Source organism: Arabidopsis lyrata (assembly GCF_000004255.2).
Source record: "Arabidopsis lyrata subsp. lyrata unplaced genomic scaffold ARALYscaffold_5, whole genome shotgun sequence".
Classification (NCBI taxonomy): Eukaryota; Viridiplantae; Streptophyta; class Magnoliopsida; order Brassicales; family Brassicaceae; genus Arabidopsis; species Arabidopsis lyrata.
The window spans coordinates 18687096-18703603 of record NW_003302551.1 but is presented as its reverse complement, the minus strand read 5'-3'; the positions used below and the strand labels follow the sequence as shown (position 1 = coordinate 18703603).

Below are 16508 nucleotides of genomic sequence, written 5' to 3'. Positions count from 1 at the left end.
GGTGATTGTATCCATTGTCACAACCATGTATTACTTATAGACCCAGATATTCATTTGCGCAAACTCTAGCATTCACCAATTTTTTTTAAAAAAACAAGTAATATCTACGGATTTTGTTGTTTTCATGATTAAAATCGGGCGGATTTTAGATTAAAAACAAATTGTGTTTTGATTATACAACTATTTTTATAGAAAAAAATCTAATAAAAAATCAATGGCACACATTACAACATTTTGAAACATTATCTAGAGGAGATTTTTGGCGGACTAGGCATCGAAATTCGGAAATTTAATGAAATTTGAACCCATTGTAGTATGGACTATTGGGTGCAGACAAACATTCACCGATTGCCTTAGCCATCTGTGACTTCAATGTCATCGGCTCAAATCCAGTGATATTAGTTTGGTGTTTTATTTCAATATTGACCATGCATGGCTCACATGTAAGTTCTTAGTAAAATAGTCGACCCTTTATATTCGTTTGACGAACGTACGGAAACAGAAGATTGAACTTTTGGGCAGAGTTGATAATTAAATATATAGTTGTCTATAATAGGGCTTTGTCAATTATCAGGTTTAATTATTTCTATATAGTATATCATCAACCGTACATATCGATCAAGGATGATGAATCACTCTCGCATCATCATGATCCATGACTTAAGTTGATATAAACTGCATTAAAAACATAATCATGTTTTAGATCTTTGAGATAAAGAATTCGAAGTTATACAACTGCATTAATTTACCTAAATGATGGTGACAAATCGGATTACAAATAATTAAGAAACTATCTTCTAGATATATAACGCTTACAAGATTAAATTTTGTATTGTGTAGAATTCTGTAACTGAAGTATACGAATACATCTCTTAAGTTTTGCAGTCTTGTAAACGGAAGCTATTTTATCGTCGTATTACTAGACTAATGACTAATTTTGAGAGTCCCATTATTGCTTATTGCTATTTAAACTTTTTAACCAATATAATTCACTTCAAGAAATCCACGTATAGATACAGAAGAACCGGATTCTGGATTGAAATCTATTAGTTATAAGATTAATATTCATATTTGAAAGTGGTAGCCGTGATATCAATTCAGAGAAAACCAAGAAAATAATAATGAAAACAATATATAAAAAGGTAATGTTACAAATATTTCATGTTAGAGAGACACACATTGACTATAGTACCATATGACCATGAGATTAATTAAAATACAAGTTTCAAGCTGCATGATTCTAAATGTAGTATTTTCTAAAACGAAAGTCAAAGAAATAAAGAAATCATGATTCAAAATCATTAAGCTTCCGGGAACGTTCCTAAAGTCTCCTGATGGGATATAATTTTAATTTGAACAATATATACAGTAATTGAATAAGGAATGCATAACAATCACATATCCTTCGAGATCAGATTGTTGCACTTGCACTTGCACCAACTCGTGGTTTAAAACTAAAGCGTGGTTGTAAGCTTTTTAATGAATTCTTTCCTCATCTATAAAAACGTAGGATACTAGAAATATAAAGAATTCTACCAATAGGTCATAAAGCGTTTAACTGTAAATTAGAGAAAAGAAAAATTATCACTTTTTTGTATAAAATAAAGAGATCTACCAATAAATCATAGAGCATTTATAATTTTTAAATTTTTTCAAAAAATCTATAAATTATATGAAAAAGTAAATCTAGAAAGATTTTTTTCTTTATAGAAAAATTTGTTCTATAAAAAATTAAGAAATGTCCCAATAAGTCATAGAGTGTTTGTATCATTAATTTAATAGAAATAGAATAAACTCCAAGAAAATTAAAGTTCTTCATATTTTACCCATGTTGGGGTTTTCTGTTTTTTCCTTTCTTTGTTGATTTTCCAAGGATTCACAAAGTTTTATAACCCACGGTTTTGACCTCAAATTTTCGACTCCTTTTGGATTGAAGAATTTTCAAGTCAAAGAAGTTCACGTCAGGTAACTATATTATATCGAACGTTTATATATTAGCTATATATATATATATATATATATATATATATATATATAATGTGTGTAATACTAGTCAGACATGAATAAGAAAGATATTTTCATATGTGATTTCTCGTGAATAATTAAGTTATATATGTGGGTATTGTTTATATGTGATGTCTGCAAAATAAGTTTTAGTAATTGATTTCTAAGGATCATGTGTACGTTATCATACAAGTTCATGTATAAATTTACTTCTATTTAGTTTATATATCTAAAGGATTTGACTTAATATTTTTACATAATTTTCTTTGGGCTCTTCTATTTTCAACGCTCATTTGTCAAATTTTGTTTTGTTTTTCTTATTTGGATTACTTTTTGCTTAAATTTGGATTACCCCTTCTCAGGGGTTTCAAATCTTTAATGATTACTAAAAAGGTTTCCATTAAGCCATAACATAAAGGAAAAAGTTTTTATTATTTGTAGTTAACGACTTAAAGTATTTGTTATTTCTTGTCGAAACATTCATGTGAGCAGAATCCAAAATTAGGGTTTCGGGAGTGATCATTTTTGTTTTGCTATTACAACTTTGTAAATTACACGTGTCGTTTTCTAAAAAAGAAATTAGATTGTCATGTACCTAAAAAATAAAATCGTCACGGAACAAGAAGCTCCTGATTAAGGCATGGATCAGACAAGCATTGTTGAGGCTTATGCATGTGGGCAAGTACCAGGGCTGTCTCTATCATCATCTCTATTTTCTTATTCCATACAATAATTTATTAATTAACCACAAAAATTCAATGAACGCACATAAAATATCTTATAATCTATCTATAAATTAAAACCAATCTCTTTGTACAATCCTTTATCCTTTTCTTCGTTCATCATCTACAAGCATCAAAATTCTTCTGAATATCATCGGTATATACTTTTTTTTTTTTTTCATTTAATACTTTATTTATTTACTATAAGGTGGTTTTCCCCTTGAAATATCAAGTAGTTAATTTATCCATGCTTTTTGTTTACTATGATTTGTTTAATAATTTTCCAGAAATGGAAGTCAATTATTGTCCGGAAACACCGTTGCTTTCGTCAAACGATCATGAGGCTGGTGATCAGAAACCGAAGTTAACCGGTATGGTTTCTTCAATGAAATCAAATTTCTTCACGGATTTGCCTCACAAACTTCGATCCAATATCGATCCGGAGAACCCTTTTCACCTTGATGTCTCCAAAGCTGCAGGCCTCAAAGGAGGTATGTTTTCCATTATAAGTTAGACAATAATTGTTCACAAGACTCACAACTACTAAACCAAATGTGTTTTTTTTTTCTCCTAAAATTCACATTTTTTAAAGATGAAAAGGAGTACTACGAAAGACAATTGGCAACATTAAAATCCTTTGAGGAAGTAGAAAGTTTCTTAGCTCGATCAGATGAGTATACCATCGATGAAAAAGAAGAAGAAGAAGATCGAGCTGAGAGAGCTGCACAAGAGCTTGCCATGCAAATCTCCAATTGGGCAAACATCTTTTTACTTGCTCTCAAGGTGTGACTTGATCGATGTATTGAAACATTTATATACATTGTTTTAGTGATGTCGTCTATTTATCAAATGTCTACAATGTGTAGATATATGCTACTGTAAAGAGTGGATCCATAGCGATTGCAGCATCGACACTCGACTCTTTGCTTGACCTTATGGCAGGAGGAATACTTTGGTTCACACATTTGTCAATGAAGAACGTAAATATCTACAAATATCCTATAGGAAAGCTTAGGGTGCAACCTGTTGGAATCATCATTTTCGCCGCTGTTATGGCCACCCTTGGTATATATATCCTTTTTTCTGATTTTTTTTTAGATAACTCTAAATTATATGTAATGCTAAATTAACCATATTACAAATGCGTAGGGTTCCAAGTGCTGCTTGTGGCAGCTGAGCAATTGATTTCGAATGAACCTTCAGAGAAGATGAATCATGTCCAATTGATTTGGTTATATTCAATCATGCTAAGCGCAACAGCTATCAAACTCGTCTTATGGATCTACTGCAAAAGCTCGAGAAATCATATAGTTCGTGCCTACGCAAAGGTAGATTAATTATGTGCATATATTCTTCTAATTCAATGTAAAAATGAGGACTGATTGATGATGTTTGTTATAGGATCATCACTTTGATGTGGTAACAAATGTTCTTGGATTGGTCGCGGCCGTTCTTGCTAATGCCTATTATTGGTGGCTCGATCCGACTGGTGCTATTCTTTTAGCCATCTACACTATTGTCAACTGGTCCGGGACTGTTATGGAAAATGCAGGTGAATTTGTATTTAAGTGTTGTCATATTGTTTGATATAGTCACAATGATTGAGATATTCACTATGATTTTTTGTTTATATAGTTTCATTGATCGGACAATCAGCTCCTCCAGAAGTACTACAAAAGCTGACATACCTAGTGATGCGCCAAGGTGGCGATAACATCAAACATGTGGATACCGTCCGTGCCTATACCTTTGGTGTTCTCTATTTTGTCGAGGTTCGTCTATATATATACACATATTAATGTTTCGATCGGATAGTTAAAACTTATATCATAGAAGTTGAAAAACATTTGTTGATCATTTGATTAGAAAATTTGCACTAATGGAGATCGAGGACAAATTTTTACCTGATTCTAACACTCGATAAGATTTATACAACTAACTATTTAGTTGGGTTAAATTATTGTTATGTGTATATATTGGCAGGTGGATATAGAACTGCCGGAGGATTTGCCATTGAAAGAAGCTCATGCTATTGGTGAATCATTGCAAATAAAGCTTGAAGAACTTCCAGAGGTGGAAAGAGCTTTTGTTCATCTAGATTTTGAGTGTCATCACAAGCCTGAACATTCAGTCCTTTCTACAATCCCCAATGATTTATGAAGATTGCATGTATGTATGTATGTGTAATTGTTTGTCTTGTTTTTCGTTGCTTCGTTAATATATTGTACTATGTGACCTCTGCAGCTTGATACATAGCAGAATGAGTTTTTTTTTTTTTTGTTTTTTTTTTTTAAATTGATTTTTTGCTTTAATGAATATTTACTTTTCGTCTTCTCTAACTCATAAAACATTTTTTTTTTTTTTGATAACTCAGGAGAATCCCAGACCTATGGAGGGGCCAAGACTAATCCCTTGGGGGAGGTCTTCTCTAACTCATAAAACATTTTACAAGCTCTAAAATGACCTTTTAATTAGTTGGGACGCATGCTATCATATATTTTTGTAACGCAAATTTTTATGTTTTTGCAAATTCTTCCCTTTACATCGGATTTTGCATTTAGAATTTAAATTAATATGTGAGAAACTAAAAATATGAAATTCATTAAAATGAAGAGTTATTATAACATGTAATCATTTCAACATTTATCATAAAAGACTCATGTTGTATATATTGAATAACAATTTATTCAGGGAGAAAACACTAAAATTTCGCACATTGCTTTACATCAAATGAAACGATCTATAAAGCAAGAATATAAAAAATAAAATAAACAGAGAGTACAAATTCAAAACGTGAGAGAAAAGTGTAAACTGTAAGGGAAAAAAAAAGAAGAAGAAAGAAGCTAAAATAAAAAAAGGTATAAAATTGAAAGATTTTTTTGTTTCGTTTTCCAGACGAATAATAACGTTCCGAATGATACAAAGTCATGAAACCTCTCACAATCCACAGTTTAAATCAACAGCAAACCCAAAACCGTTAATTTAGAATAGCGAAAACCTCAGGCCATTGCTCGTTGCAAATAAGTTATACTCTTCAACCTCTTTGCTCTCTTTCGCTTTTGTATCGTTATTTCCAACAGGGTCGCGCAAAACCCCGTCTTTGGAATGAGCAGGCTTGGACTTACTTCCAGTGGAAAGACCCACAGGTCCACTGAAATGGAATAAGGAAAAGCTATCTTCACTTACGGTCTGTGTTTCCGGTGGAGCCAAACCGTTTAGTTCATGTGGCGGCTCAAGATTCTGAGCTTGGTCCTCGGTGTTGGTTTTGGAATATGAATGGAACACTGGAACTGGCCCGGGATTGAAGAAGGGAGTTGCCGCATGATTTAGTGGGTTACCATACTGCAAGCACAGCGGGGAATCTCCGTTCATACTATATCCGAGCGGACCTGTGTATAGATAGGGATTAGGGTGAGCGAACGGAATTAATCCGTTGGCTGGAGCCATGGGCCAAGAGACTGATGGTGCTTGATGGAAGTAGCTCATTGGTGAAGCAGTCTGGAAAACGGGAAACTGTAGATTCTGGTTTAGCAAATGAGGGAACATGCCCCCTTGTGGTTGCCCATCAACAACACCATGTGCCATGTTATTGTTACTGTTATTATCAGAGTTGTTCCCAGTTACTACTATAGGAGTTTCCGGAATTTCACTCTTCCCAGTAGTATCTGGTATGAGGATATCGTTCTGTGTACCAACAACTATACTCTCTCTTCCTTCAGATTGCTGACTGGCGTCTTCAGAATCAGATGTGGAGGAGGATTCAGTGTTTCCGTTGTTTGAAGAAACCGTATTGCTCTCTCCCTCGCTCAGGCATGACGAGCAATTGTCTGAACTCGATGTACTACTCATCATAGGATCTTTCAAATGCCACCCATTCTTTGTTTCCCCGGACTCCATGCTGTTGTTATCTATAAGCTTGATATTATCCAATTTCTCTGTAGCCTTACATTGAGACAAAAGGTCAGATGAATTCTCAGCAACGATAGTGTCTTCTATCTCTTCAGCCTTAAATGTTGAACATCTAACTGTTACTTGAGACTCAGAGTTGCTTCGTGGATACTTCTTTGGCTCCATGGGCTCCCAAACTTGTTTTGAATGTAGTGAATCTCTAGTAGTAGAAGGATTTGGACCAACTCCCACCTTGCTCTTAAGTCTTAACTCACGATTATAGTCTGTTTGAGTATACCTGTTGCCTCGGAACACTGGCTTGGAGGCATCGGGTGCAGAGTCAGAATTGGATACTGTTTTTGGTTCTCTCATGCTTCTGGTAGCAGAGATGTTAGGTTCTAATTTTGCCTGGTATTCACCACTCGGTTTGCAACTGCAAGAATTGAAGTCAAACCTCTCACTGATCCTGTTGTCGCAACATTGAAACTTCTCATGAGACTTGATGCCATTCAGGCCACCAGTCTTTGAAGCTTTCACTCTTAACTGTCTGTTTGACCCATTGAATCCTCTTGAAGGCACTTCTAATCTATCATTACGGTATCTTGCCTCTGACCTACTGACAAACGAAGCATTATCCGAATATCTGCGTTTATCTGACCACCTCAAAGCATTATCAGACTGCACTTCTTTCCAGTATCTTGCATTCTGGTGAACAGTTTTTTGATGATCATTTGTAAAGTACCCGTTCTCATCTTCAAGATTTGTAAATTCTCTGTCAGGTCTGTGACAGTAGTGGTTTTCCGCTCTTGGAGAAGGGCAACCATCCAAACACTGTCTTTCTTGAACATCAGGAGAACCAGGTGGAGACAAATCTGCATCCCCCGTTTCAATTTCTGACTCCTCGCAGTTTATGGTATTGTTTGTCTCATCATCAAGGTTGGGAAGATCTTCTTCTTCCCTTGATAAATTCAGCAGCATGTCTTTATCACTAGATTCAGGGTTTTTCTTCTCCTTGCCTTTTTCTTTTTCCTTCAATCTCTCCTTTCTGCGAAGTTTTTTCTCCCTTTCTTTGGATCTTTTCTTCTCTTTCCGCTCCTCTTCTTCACGCTTTTCCTTCTCTTCTTCCTCAAGAAGTTTTACCTACCGGAGTTAAGACAACAGAATTGTTGGACATAATCTTGATCAAATTGCTTTCAGAACCTTAAGACAAAATGCCTACCTGTTTCTCCAAGGTGATAATTTCCTTGCAGGCAACATGTACACGTTGTTCTAATAGTTTCAATGTAAGACATACAAAGATACTGTGTGCATTTTGCCGAGCGGTTCCTTCCCTGAATGCTTTTTCAACCTAAGATATAATCAATAACAGACCGAAATAAGTACCTAATGAGCACAAAATAACAATAATAAAATGCGACTTTGAGGGAACCTATATCTAACAAACCTGTTCTTTAAAAATAACTGTTGCAGCATCTAGAAGAAACTCTCGAGCAAGTTCTGGACTTTTTGCATGCTTTTGTGGACGGGAGCATTCACCATCAAGCTCATTCCCATCTTTGTCCATCATGTCTTCATCCTTTAATAACATAGGAAGCACAGTGGTATCATTTAAAAAGTAGAAAGAATAATATCCGTGGAGTCATAAACAGTTGAGAAGTTTGAGTTAAAAAGTTTATGAATCTGGAATCTACCTCTTCTTCCTCAGCCTCTTCAGCATGCTCAAAAAACCTTCGGATGTTTTCACCTCTCTTGATTGAAACAAAGCCATCCCCAACTACTAGCCTGCCGTGCACACAGTTTTGACCTTTTAATGCATGGGCTTTGACGGATACCTCAGACCAGCGGCCATCTAATTTATAAGCTCTAAGGGTAATGTAACATGAATTTAAACCACGAAGGTTTAGGCCATTGACTTGAACTCTCCCATTCATGCCAACATTTTCAAACTTGAGGATATCACATTTTCCTTCTCCGGTTCCAATTGCCCACTCAAAGTGATGGTACATTCCAGCATTCTCAGAAAAAGTTTCCCGCCAGTCTGCTTTCACCGAATCAATGGATACCTGTAATATTGCAATTACATTTGTAATCCCATCTCGCAATATAGATAATCCTCATAAGAAAAATAGTAATATACTCTTCGAAAATCATAACTCTAGACTATAGGAACCCACAAAGATGAAAAGGTTAACATAGATGAATCACCTCATATTGGAAGGCTGTATCGGCAACACAAAACCATGTGGTACACCGAGGTTCTCTCCGCATTCGTTTCAATTCCTTAAGCTCTTTAAACTCACGAATAACATTTCGTCTGCAGTCTCTACAAAATCTCTTGCTGTCGAATCTGTAATTTGAAAGATCCATTTGTTATTAGGCCGAGAGAAAAAAAGTCTCGACATGACCAGACAAAGAAAAATGTTGTATTGCATGACTTGGTAGGCACATCCTCAAAGTCCAGACAAAGAAATGCCCATTCATCTAGCAATTCAGAATGTGATATCTTGAGTAGTAACATATCCTGTTACCCATGACCCAGATCATGTCCAAAAACTTCCTGACTCAATTTTGTGATTGAACAGCAAGGATATTAAATCTATTAATGACCTACCTGTACCTCAGTCTTTCCATAAAATCCTCTTCTTTCATCCTCAAAAGAGATTGTCGAGTTTCCTCGCTGAGTGCGGACCAGAAATCTACCAATGTATCACAAGAAAGCCTTGCAGTATGTAGAGCACACGTTTCTCTAGTTCCATGCCCTCTACCATAGCTAGCCATTCCTTGACTTATCCATCCTCGACCTCCACCACCACAAGCATCAGGATAAAGCAACTCACGTTCCCTTTCTCGAGCAGGGGCGCTGTCAAACACCTGCTAGAACCAATAGATTAACTAGTTGAACAGGAGTTGACTGCAAATAGGTAAACCTTGCATGAACTTACATTTTGAAGTCCTTTGAGAGACTTTGCGTATAAATAGCAATCAAGAAGCGTGAGTGACCCATCACGTGTCGTGGTGAGACCTCCCCATGGATGAACAGACGGATCCTGCATCTCATCGGAACATCCGTTACTGACAACTAAGTTACAGTCATTTTGATATTTCGAGCCTCCTGATTTGTTGCAAGGAGAAGTCCCTATTGATCCCTCCGGGTGCAAGGACTTCCCATGCATAACAATCTGCAAGAAACCTTCGAGAAGCAGGCCATTGCATCTGGAACAATACATGTTCTTACGAGCTTGCTCAAACAAAGTCTGTTTGTCAATCTTGAGGAGTTCCTGCCTAGCTTTCGGCGACAGCTCACTCCAGAACTGCACACAAGTTCAGAGCAATGTGCTTTGAGTTAATGATTTATCATCATATAAATAAGATCTGAACAAAAAAACTTGGATTGAAAGCAAAACATCTCTTAGCTAATAAACACCAATTAGAGAATGAATCAGAGGCTAATTCAACGTCCAAAAGCAAATGGGATAAGTACCTTTTGGAGCTGATTGTAGCTGACTCCATCGATTTCCTTTGACCAGAAGCCAAAAGAGTATTGGTCATTCCTCTGCGCTAAACCAGGCATCATTTACAGTCTCTTGTATTCATCAACCAATGTTTTCATTATCTCTCCCACAACAGAGACTGAGTCAATCAGGAACCAATCCTATTCGATTCAATTCCGTGGAATCGGACTACAAAAACACCAAATCCAATCGGAGAAATACAACAAACAACAATCGATCGCGATGAATCGAGATTTCTGGAAAATAAAAAGAGAAAGAGTCTGATTATGAAATTTCCCGGGAAAATCTGGGAAGGCAGATCCTTAAACAGAAAGAAAACGAATCGAATAGAGAAGAAAAGCCGCAAATCAGGGTTCCCTCGTGGTCGATGACGATGACGATGAGATTCGCGGCTGCGTCAATATATTCTAGAAAGAAAGAGAGAGAGATATGAGATTTGTTGTTGTAACTTATAAAGGGAGGCTCTCTCTGCCTTGCCTTGGTAGAAAAATAAAAATTAGAGGGAGCGGTTAAAATGACCAAACGATTACAATTTTATGTTCTCATTTTTTTTTTATTATTTTGTTTGGCTCTTTCTAACATTTTGGGTAATAAAATTAAAATCTGCAGACCACAGTTTATTTTTGAACAAAAAAGATTTGATAAAAAAAAAAAAAACAGATATATGTATGGTTTTTGCTTGGTTTTCATACGAAATGTTTGTTAGTTAGCTTTCCTCAAATGAGTAAAAGTGTGTATATGTGGGTGAGGTGTTGTCATCATGCTGTAATGGCTAAAAAAAAAAATTGTTTACTTTTTAAAATAAATTCTCATTTATAAAGTCCATAAAAAAAACTAATAATGTATTCGGAATTAAAATTTAATAAATTGTGTACACGTTGTTGACAAAAAAAATGGAAAGAAAATTAAATTTGAAATTGTGCGATATATGAAATAAGGATTTAAAACATGAAAATCATTTGCCATGTGTTATAGAATTCTGTTACAAAAAAATTATAGGGAGTTTTTGAAAAAAATCTTTTCTATTTTACGAACTTTTTGAAAACTAAACTCTATTATATGTGATAAACTTGTTTTTTTATAAAAAGTCAAAAGATCCAAATCTAATCAAGCTTTTACAAACTTGTTGAAACACTCTTGTCTATTTCCACACTTCTGAGTTCTGATTCCTGATATCGATATATGTCATCAAATGGAACTGAGAATTCGGAATGCTCATGAGAGTCATGAGTACTACTTGATATGATCTCACTTGTTTCAAGAGTAATCATTCCCTCATGCATAAAATCCCTAGATTTCAGCTCTGTTTCAAAGCAAGAATCACATAAAAGGACAATACAGGTTTTGTTTCTGCTGATTCATCTGAAGAAGGTTGATTTTCCATCATTGGAAGATGGAATAGTGAAACTGAAGTGCTTACAGACAGGCAATGTTGGTACAGGCCTCCTCAATATCTATAATCTGAAACACCGAAACTGAATCGAATTTAAGATGCTACTACTGCTATATAAAGAGTCTAAACCGAATCAAAAACACCATTGTGAACAGAAAAAAAGTGCACCGATCTTTTTTGAACTTGGTTTTACAACAAGAACATAGCCAAAATCATGTCTTACTTTTTCCTACATTCTCTGAAACCACAACAAAAAAAAAAACCCAACAAAAAATTACAGAGATAATATAGTTCTTGCAGCCACAAATAGTAACAATGGCTCCTCCAAACTGATTCATCATAGAAGATTTGTCATCATCTCATCTTCATCCCCATTGGAGAAGAATCCATTATACCACACTAAAACCAGACAACAAACTTCAAATCTTCCATATGATCATTAGCTCTCCACGAGGCTTCTTCTTATGTACATCATTTTTCAATCAGTTCTTTCTTTTCTTCGTTTTGGTTTACTCCTCTTTCCAGATTCGCCCGGTCACTCTCAACTTGAGTTCTTGCCTATCACCTCCAGAGAAGTAGAGTGCGAGGTTTCTTGGGATGATGAGTCCGTCTTGACTGTCCCGGACTTTCCTGTGACTGTCACGGATGCTTCTAGGGATCCCTTGCCATGTTAATTTACGTCCATGAGCTCCTACTTCCAGGCTGTAACTGAACTTCTTTGCCTCGTTCTCATCTCCCATGAAACGAAGGAATGCCATGTACACTGGAGCCATTCCCAGCTGGAACGCCTCGAAGTGTAAACAGAACTGTCTCCCAAAACAGTTGAACACCTAGAAACAAAATTTCAGTAACTGAGATTCGAGTTAAAGTGTAAAGCAACAAGTATCGGAAGACTAGGATGAAAATGGGACTAAGAAACCCTATGATAGGTACTTAATGAGCCCGTAAATTGGAATAACAAAAGAAGAGCAAAGTGGGAACCAGAATAGCAGCTAATTAAGGGAGTATGCTTGCGCTAACCGTGCAATAATGTAGGCCTAGGCCCTCTACTTATGGCAGCAGATTGATCAAAGTCAAAATTAAATAGGCAAAATAGAATAACATCAATAGCATAAGAGATCAGAAGCCGGAGATTCCAATAGTTCCTATTTAAGAATCCAATCTATATTTTGAAGAAGAGAGCTAAAGCCAGGAAAAGTTCATGGTTGGGGGGGAATGTAAAACTAGTCATATGATGATATAAAACCACAACCTACGTACAAATTTAATTTGAAAGAAATAACCTGAATCAGACTTTAAATTTGAAACCTTTAATAAAAAGAGGAAAACATATGGAAACAAGAAAGTTTTACCGTAAGCATCCATGTAGCATTTTCGACTTCATGTGGATTTGACTTTACATAACGGTGGTTGAAGGTGCATCCGTCATGCATATCGACTTTATGATCATCTTTGAGATGAACAACAAGTGTGGGGATATCACCTGTAACCGCGCACTCAGAACCAGCATAAGGACAAGTGTAAGGCCTAAACCTGCAATGCTGCTCGTGCTTAAGCTTGCTGTAGTAAGGAAAAATGTCATGACACCCCAAATTTTGGTACCGGCATGGAACTTCCAAAGACTCTGCAACTTTCTCAAGAGCTAAGCATCTTATGTTACCAAGCTCATAGCGACATGTAGGGCATGTGTTCTGCACTCTCACTTTGCAGTTTGAACATAATGTGTGACCATTTGGGCACTGTAGAATTAGACAACATTCAGAACATGTAACATTGCAATTACAAATCTTTTGAAACTCATATGTTTCTGACCTGATGAATTGGAGGGTACATTAAATTTGTACACACGGGACATTCAAGAAGCTCATAAACACCATTGTTTGAATGGATCCCATATTTTCCAATCCCTGCACTCCCTGGTTTTGTAGGTTTGTTATTATTATTAACTTCCACTTTTGCCGTTTTAACCTCGTAATCCATTCCCGTTGAATTAGATTCCATGACTTCTTTCAAAGCACTGCCTCCAGGAGCCATGGCGAGCCCAAATCCCTAATTCACTAAAATGAAATTTCCTTTTGTTTTCACTTGTCAGATAATTTACTCCTAATAGATCTCTTTATTATCCTGCAAGAAGAAAAAGGAATCATTAGCAATACAAGCTTATATGATTCACGTCAAAACTAACACTAAACACATCAAGAAAGGCTTATACATATATAGTTGATATATTGAGAAGGAAAGGAGTAAATTCAGGGGGAAATACTTAGTTCAGCTGATCAAGTCTTTTACTTTATTTCTAGGATCTGTTATAGCTTCTTAAGCAACAAAGAATGAAATAAAAAGAGCGAAAAGAAAACAAACATTTGAAGCAAAACATTAAATGCACTTTCAGATAGGAAAACAAAGCAATAGGCCCTTAAGCTATGAACAATGCTAAAAAGCTAGACCTTTGCACATTCCAATGACTTTAACAACAGTTAACAGTAATCAATCACAGGACTATCAAACATCAAAACAGAAAAATTCCAAGAGAACAAACAAAAAAACTCTTCTCTTTTCAATCTAACTAAACAGAGAGAAACATGAAAATAGATCTAACTAGAACAAGAATCAACGAATCTAACCTGTGACAGCTAAACAAAGATCGTGCAAGCAAGGTTTCACAATTTTGCAATTAAAAAGAACAGTTTTAATTCAAACAAGGTTTAAGCAGAAATCTATAGAGAAAAGGTGTTCAAAATACAAATCCCAATATCCTAAATCTCAGCATTATCTTTGTCTCTTTGACCTATGAAACAATCCATCCATAAACCAAACGATTCAAAAACAACAACATAGGGCAAAAAAAATTGACCTTTCGAGAGATATATTTCCCCCAAAAAAGCAAGCTAGATTCGTCGTCTTAAGATGCCTCCGGAGTCCGGATAATTAGATAAAACACCGACCCGAGAAACAATTTCGGAATTCGGTGATTGTGGATCTTTTGTTCCCGATTTCAAAATTAAAAACCCCAAATTCAAAAGAAGGAGAAGAAGTTTTTTCTTACCCGGAAGAAATTTTCCAGACTTTGTTATGGATTTGGCCTTGCTTCGGATTCAAATAAAGAGGAGAAATCGAGGGATTAATTGAAAATTTTGGGGATTACCGAGAAGAAACGAGAAGAGACGGGAGGAGACGGAGGAGGAGGAGGCTGGGTTTGAGTTTGTGTCCTGTCTTGTTCGTATCGGTGAAGAAAGCCATTAATGGTGGTGGTCTCTGTTTTGTCTTTATTCCCACTTTTTAAAAACACCTAATCACAATTCACGAAGGTGGTTCCTTTTTTTTTTAAGAAATTAATTTTATCTCATTTAATTACAATTATTTACTAAATATTCATCTGAGATTTTGTACTATCTTCATAATTATTACTCTTATTTTTCTCCATTAAGTTGGTGCGTTACAACGCTCGATTACCTTCTTTTTATATTGTTTTCAGATATGTTTACATTTTTGTAACAGATTTTAAAAAAGGACAAATATTTCCCCCTTTTTAATTGCATCAAATTCGCTTACGCTTGTGAGGGTATACACACTGGGAAACTTTAGTTTTGAGTGTGACCAATATATTTATTATAATTTTTTTTAAGAGAGAGAGATTTGGTTCAGAGGCGGAGCTAGCTTATAATTAAAGGGGTCATATGACACCTATGAAAATTGAAAATTTGGTGTAATTTTGTTAAAAAATCTATATAAACTCCAGCTCCATTAATATGTTGACCCCTATAAAATCATTTTCTTACGTTTTGACCCCTATAAATCAATTTCCTACCTCCGCCACTGATTTGGTTAGAGGAAAAAGAGAGAGGAGAGAGATGAGAGAGAGGAGAAAGATAGATGAAACATAAAACATTAAAATAATATCCACACCCAAGTGTTATCTCACACTCATGTGTTACACTATTCTATTATTTTTCTTTTTAATAATATTCACGCCCCACCAAAACATATACCACTGTATATGGTCTGAGTTGTGACTGTAAGTTATGACTTTAGAGTAAAAAACAAAACAACTAGTAAAATAGTTTTGAGATAAAGGTTACATCTCCGGCTAAAGTCAATTTAAATTGCCGAAAAATACAAAAATAATGACGAATTAAGAAAGATTTAATAACCATTTTAAGATTAAAAAATCTTATTGGCTCGAGTTCGTGCATCGAATAACGAGACGACGCTCGTTTCCCGCACACATCATTTGAGTTTTTTTTTTTATTCAGTTTTCAAATTTTGGCTTTTAACCGTTTATTTACCTGCATGCCGTTGACGTAATTTTCAGTTTCCTCACGACCTGTTTAATATTTAGAATTTTCTCAAATCATTTTCCAATGAGGTTTAAGGTTAAATTCAATTAAAACAGGACCATTATAAGTGTAAGCTGATTCATTTTGGCAGCTTATAATTAAGTTAACAAGAATCCAAGAAACTTTGTAATTTAATAAATGATGAAAGCCTGAAAATGGTGGAAGATGTCTGTTTTTGTGGGGCTTTTTTATTTATTTTTGTCTCCCCTCGTGTGAATGTATTTTTGCGGTGCTTTTTCTTATTGCCAAGAAAATATCGTATATAATATTAGTATTAATAAGATTTTTGTTGTAATCAGAAGAAGTGAAATAATTGTTGAAGAAAACCATACGAAGAGAGATAATTCAACAGAATAATAGACGTGTCACGTGTCGGATGTCGCTGTGCGCATGTGACATGTACTCTGCTCAAAGTCTTTTTGGATTTTTCTACAACCATATAATCATCGTTTTGTAACAAATTTGTCCAATAAAAAAAATACACACTACTCTAAAAGTTAGGAGACAACGAAAAAGTAAGGGTTTTAAAAATTACGACGCCTGAGAGATTCGAACTCTCGCGGGGAAACCCCATTTACTTAGCAGGCAAACGCCTTAACCACTCGGCCAAAGCGTCTTGTTGATAAGATTCTTGAAATGTGCTTTATATACT

At 35.4% G+C, this 16508-nt stretch overlaps 3 protein-coding genes and 1 non-coding gene across 8 annotated transcripts; 1 reads left to right on the top strand and 3 right to left on the bottom strand.

The window, feature by feature from the left end:
* Positions 1 to 2502: 2502 nt before the first annotated feature.
* On the top strand, positions 2503 to 5350 carry LOC9312524 (putative metal tolerance protein C3). 2 transcript variants are annotated; one of them, XM_021024517.1, is made up of 9 exons: positions 2503 to 2883; positions 3014 to 3217; positions 3319 to 3509; positions 3593 to 3791; positions 3876 to 4054; positions 4128 to 4278; positions 4362 to 4498; positions 4710 to 4895; positions 5101 to 5350. In XM_021024517.1, exons 2-8 carry the CDS (start codon positions 3016 to 3018, stop codon positions 4884 to 4886), a joined length of 1236 nt encoding a protein of 411 aa, XP_020880176.1. In that variant the 5' UTR covers positions 2503 to 2883; positions 3014 to 3015; the 3' UTR covers positions 4887 to 4895; positions 5101 to 5350. The 2 variants fall into 2 exon arrangements, with proteins under 2 accessions (XP_020880176.1, XP_002878183.1); XM_002878137.2 differs by lacking the exon at positions 5101 to 5350 and having other exon boundaries at positions 2504 to 2883; positions 4710 to 5005.
* Positions 5351 to 5446: 96 nt separating this feature from the next.
* LOC9312523 lies at positions 5447 to 10569 on the bottom strand. 3 transcript variants are annotated; one of them, XM_021024514.1, is made up of 8 exons: positions 10096 to 10569; positions 9557 to 9925; positions 9226 to 9488; positions 8820 to 8961; positions 8306 to 8677; positions 8059 to 8190; positions 7834 to 7962; positions 5447 to 7754 (listed from the first exon to the last, which is right to left on the bottom strand). In XM_021024514.1, exons 1-8 carry the CDS (start codon positions 10186 to 10188, stop codon positions 5709 to 5711), a joined length of 3546 nt encoding a protein of 1181 aa, XP_020880173.1. In that variant the 5' UTR covers positions 10189 to 10569; the 3' UTR covers positions 5447 to 5708. The 3 variants fall into 3 exon arrangements, with proteins under 3 accessions (XP_020880173.1, XP_020880175.1, XP_020880174.1); XM_021024516.1 differs by having other exon boundaries at positions 9232 to 9488; XM_021024515.1 differs by having other exon boundaries at positions 9226 to 9485; positions 10096 to 10568.
* A 1098-nt stretch (positions 10570 to 11667) lies between these two features.
* LOC9312522 (E3 ubiquitin-protein ligase SINAT2) lies at positions 11668 to 14795 on the bottom strand. 2 transcript variants are annotated; one of them, XM_002876408.2, is made up of 4 exons: positions 14566 to 14795; positions 13332 to 13643; positions 12872 to 13258; positions 11668 to 12349 (listed from the first exon to the last, which is right to left on the bottom strand). In XM_002876408.2, exons 2-4 carry the CDS (start codon positions 13551 to 13553, stop codon positions 12029 to 12031), a joined length of 930 nt encoding a protein of 309 aa, XP_002876454.1. In that variant the 5' UTR covers positions 13554 to 13643; positions 14566 to 14795; the 3' UTR covers positions 11668 to 12028. The 2 variants fall into 2 exon arrangements, with proteins under 2 accessions (XP_002876454.1, XP_020881476.1); XM_021025817.1 differs by lacking the exon at positions 14566 to 14795 and adding an exon at positions 14374 to 14545.
* A 1595-nt stretch (positions 14796 to 16390) lies between these two features.
* TRNAS-GCU lies at positions 16391 to 16472 on the bottom strand. Its single transcript has one exon. It is a non-coding gene; the product is annotated as a tRNA-Ser (tRNA).
* Between the last annotated feature and the right edge of the window lie 36 nt (positions 16473 to 16508).

Bases quoted from the DNA above. Each gene is read 5' to 3' on its own strand.
- LOC9312524 (XM_021024517.1), top strand. From the start codon at position 3,016: ATGGAAGTCAATTATTGTCCGGAAACACCGTTGCTTTCGTCAAACGAT. The intron at 3,510-3,592 runs GTGTGACTTGAT...TACAATGTGTAG, and splicing joins TCTTTTTACTTGCTCTCAAG to ATATATGCTACTGTAAAGAG. The intron at 4,279-4,361 runs GTGAATTTGTAT...TTGTTTATATAG, and splicing joins GACTGTTATGGAAAATGCAG to TTTCATTGATCGGACAATCA.
- LOC9312523 (XM_021024514.1), bottom strand. From the start codon at position 10,188: ATGATGCCTGGTTTAGCGCAGAGGAATGACCAATACTCTTTTGGCTTC. The intron at 9,926-10,095 runs GTACTTATCCCA...ACTTGTGTGCAG, and splicing joins GCTACAATCAGCTCCAAAAG to TTCTGGAGTGAGCTGTCGCC. The intron at 7,755-7,833 runs GTAGGCATTTTG...TAACTCCGGTAG, and splicing joins TTATCACCTTGGAGAAACAG to GTAAAACTTCTTGAGGAAGA.
- LOC9312522 (XM_002876408.2), bottom strand. From the start codon at position 13,553: ATGGCTCCTGGAGGCAGTGCTTTGAAAGAAGTCATGGAATCTAATTCA. The intron at 13,259-13,331 runs GTCAGAAACATA...CTAATTCTACAG, and splicing joins TGTACCCTCCAATTCATCAG to TGCCCAAATGGTCACACATT. The intron at 12,350-12,871 runs GTAAAACTTTCT...TTTTGTTTCTAG, and splicing joins ATGCTACATGGATGCTTACG to GTGTTCAACTGTTTTGGGAG.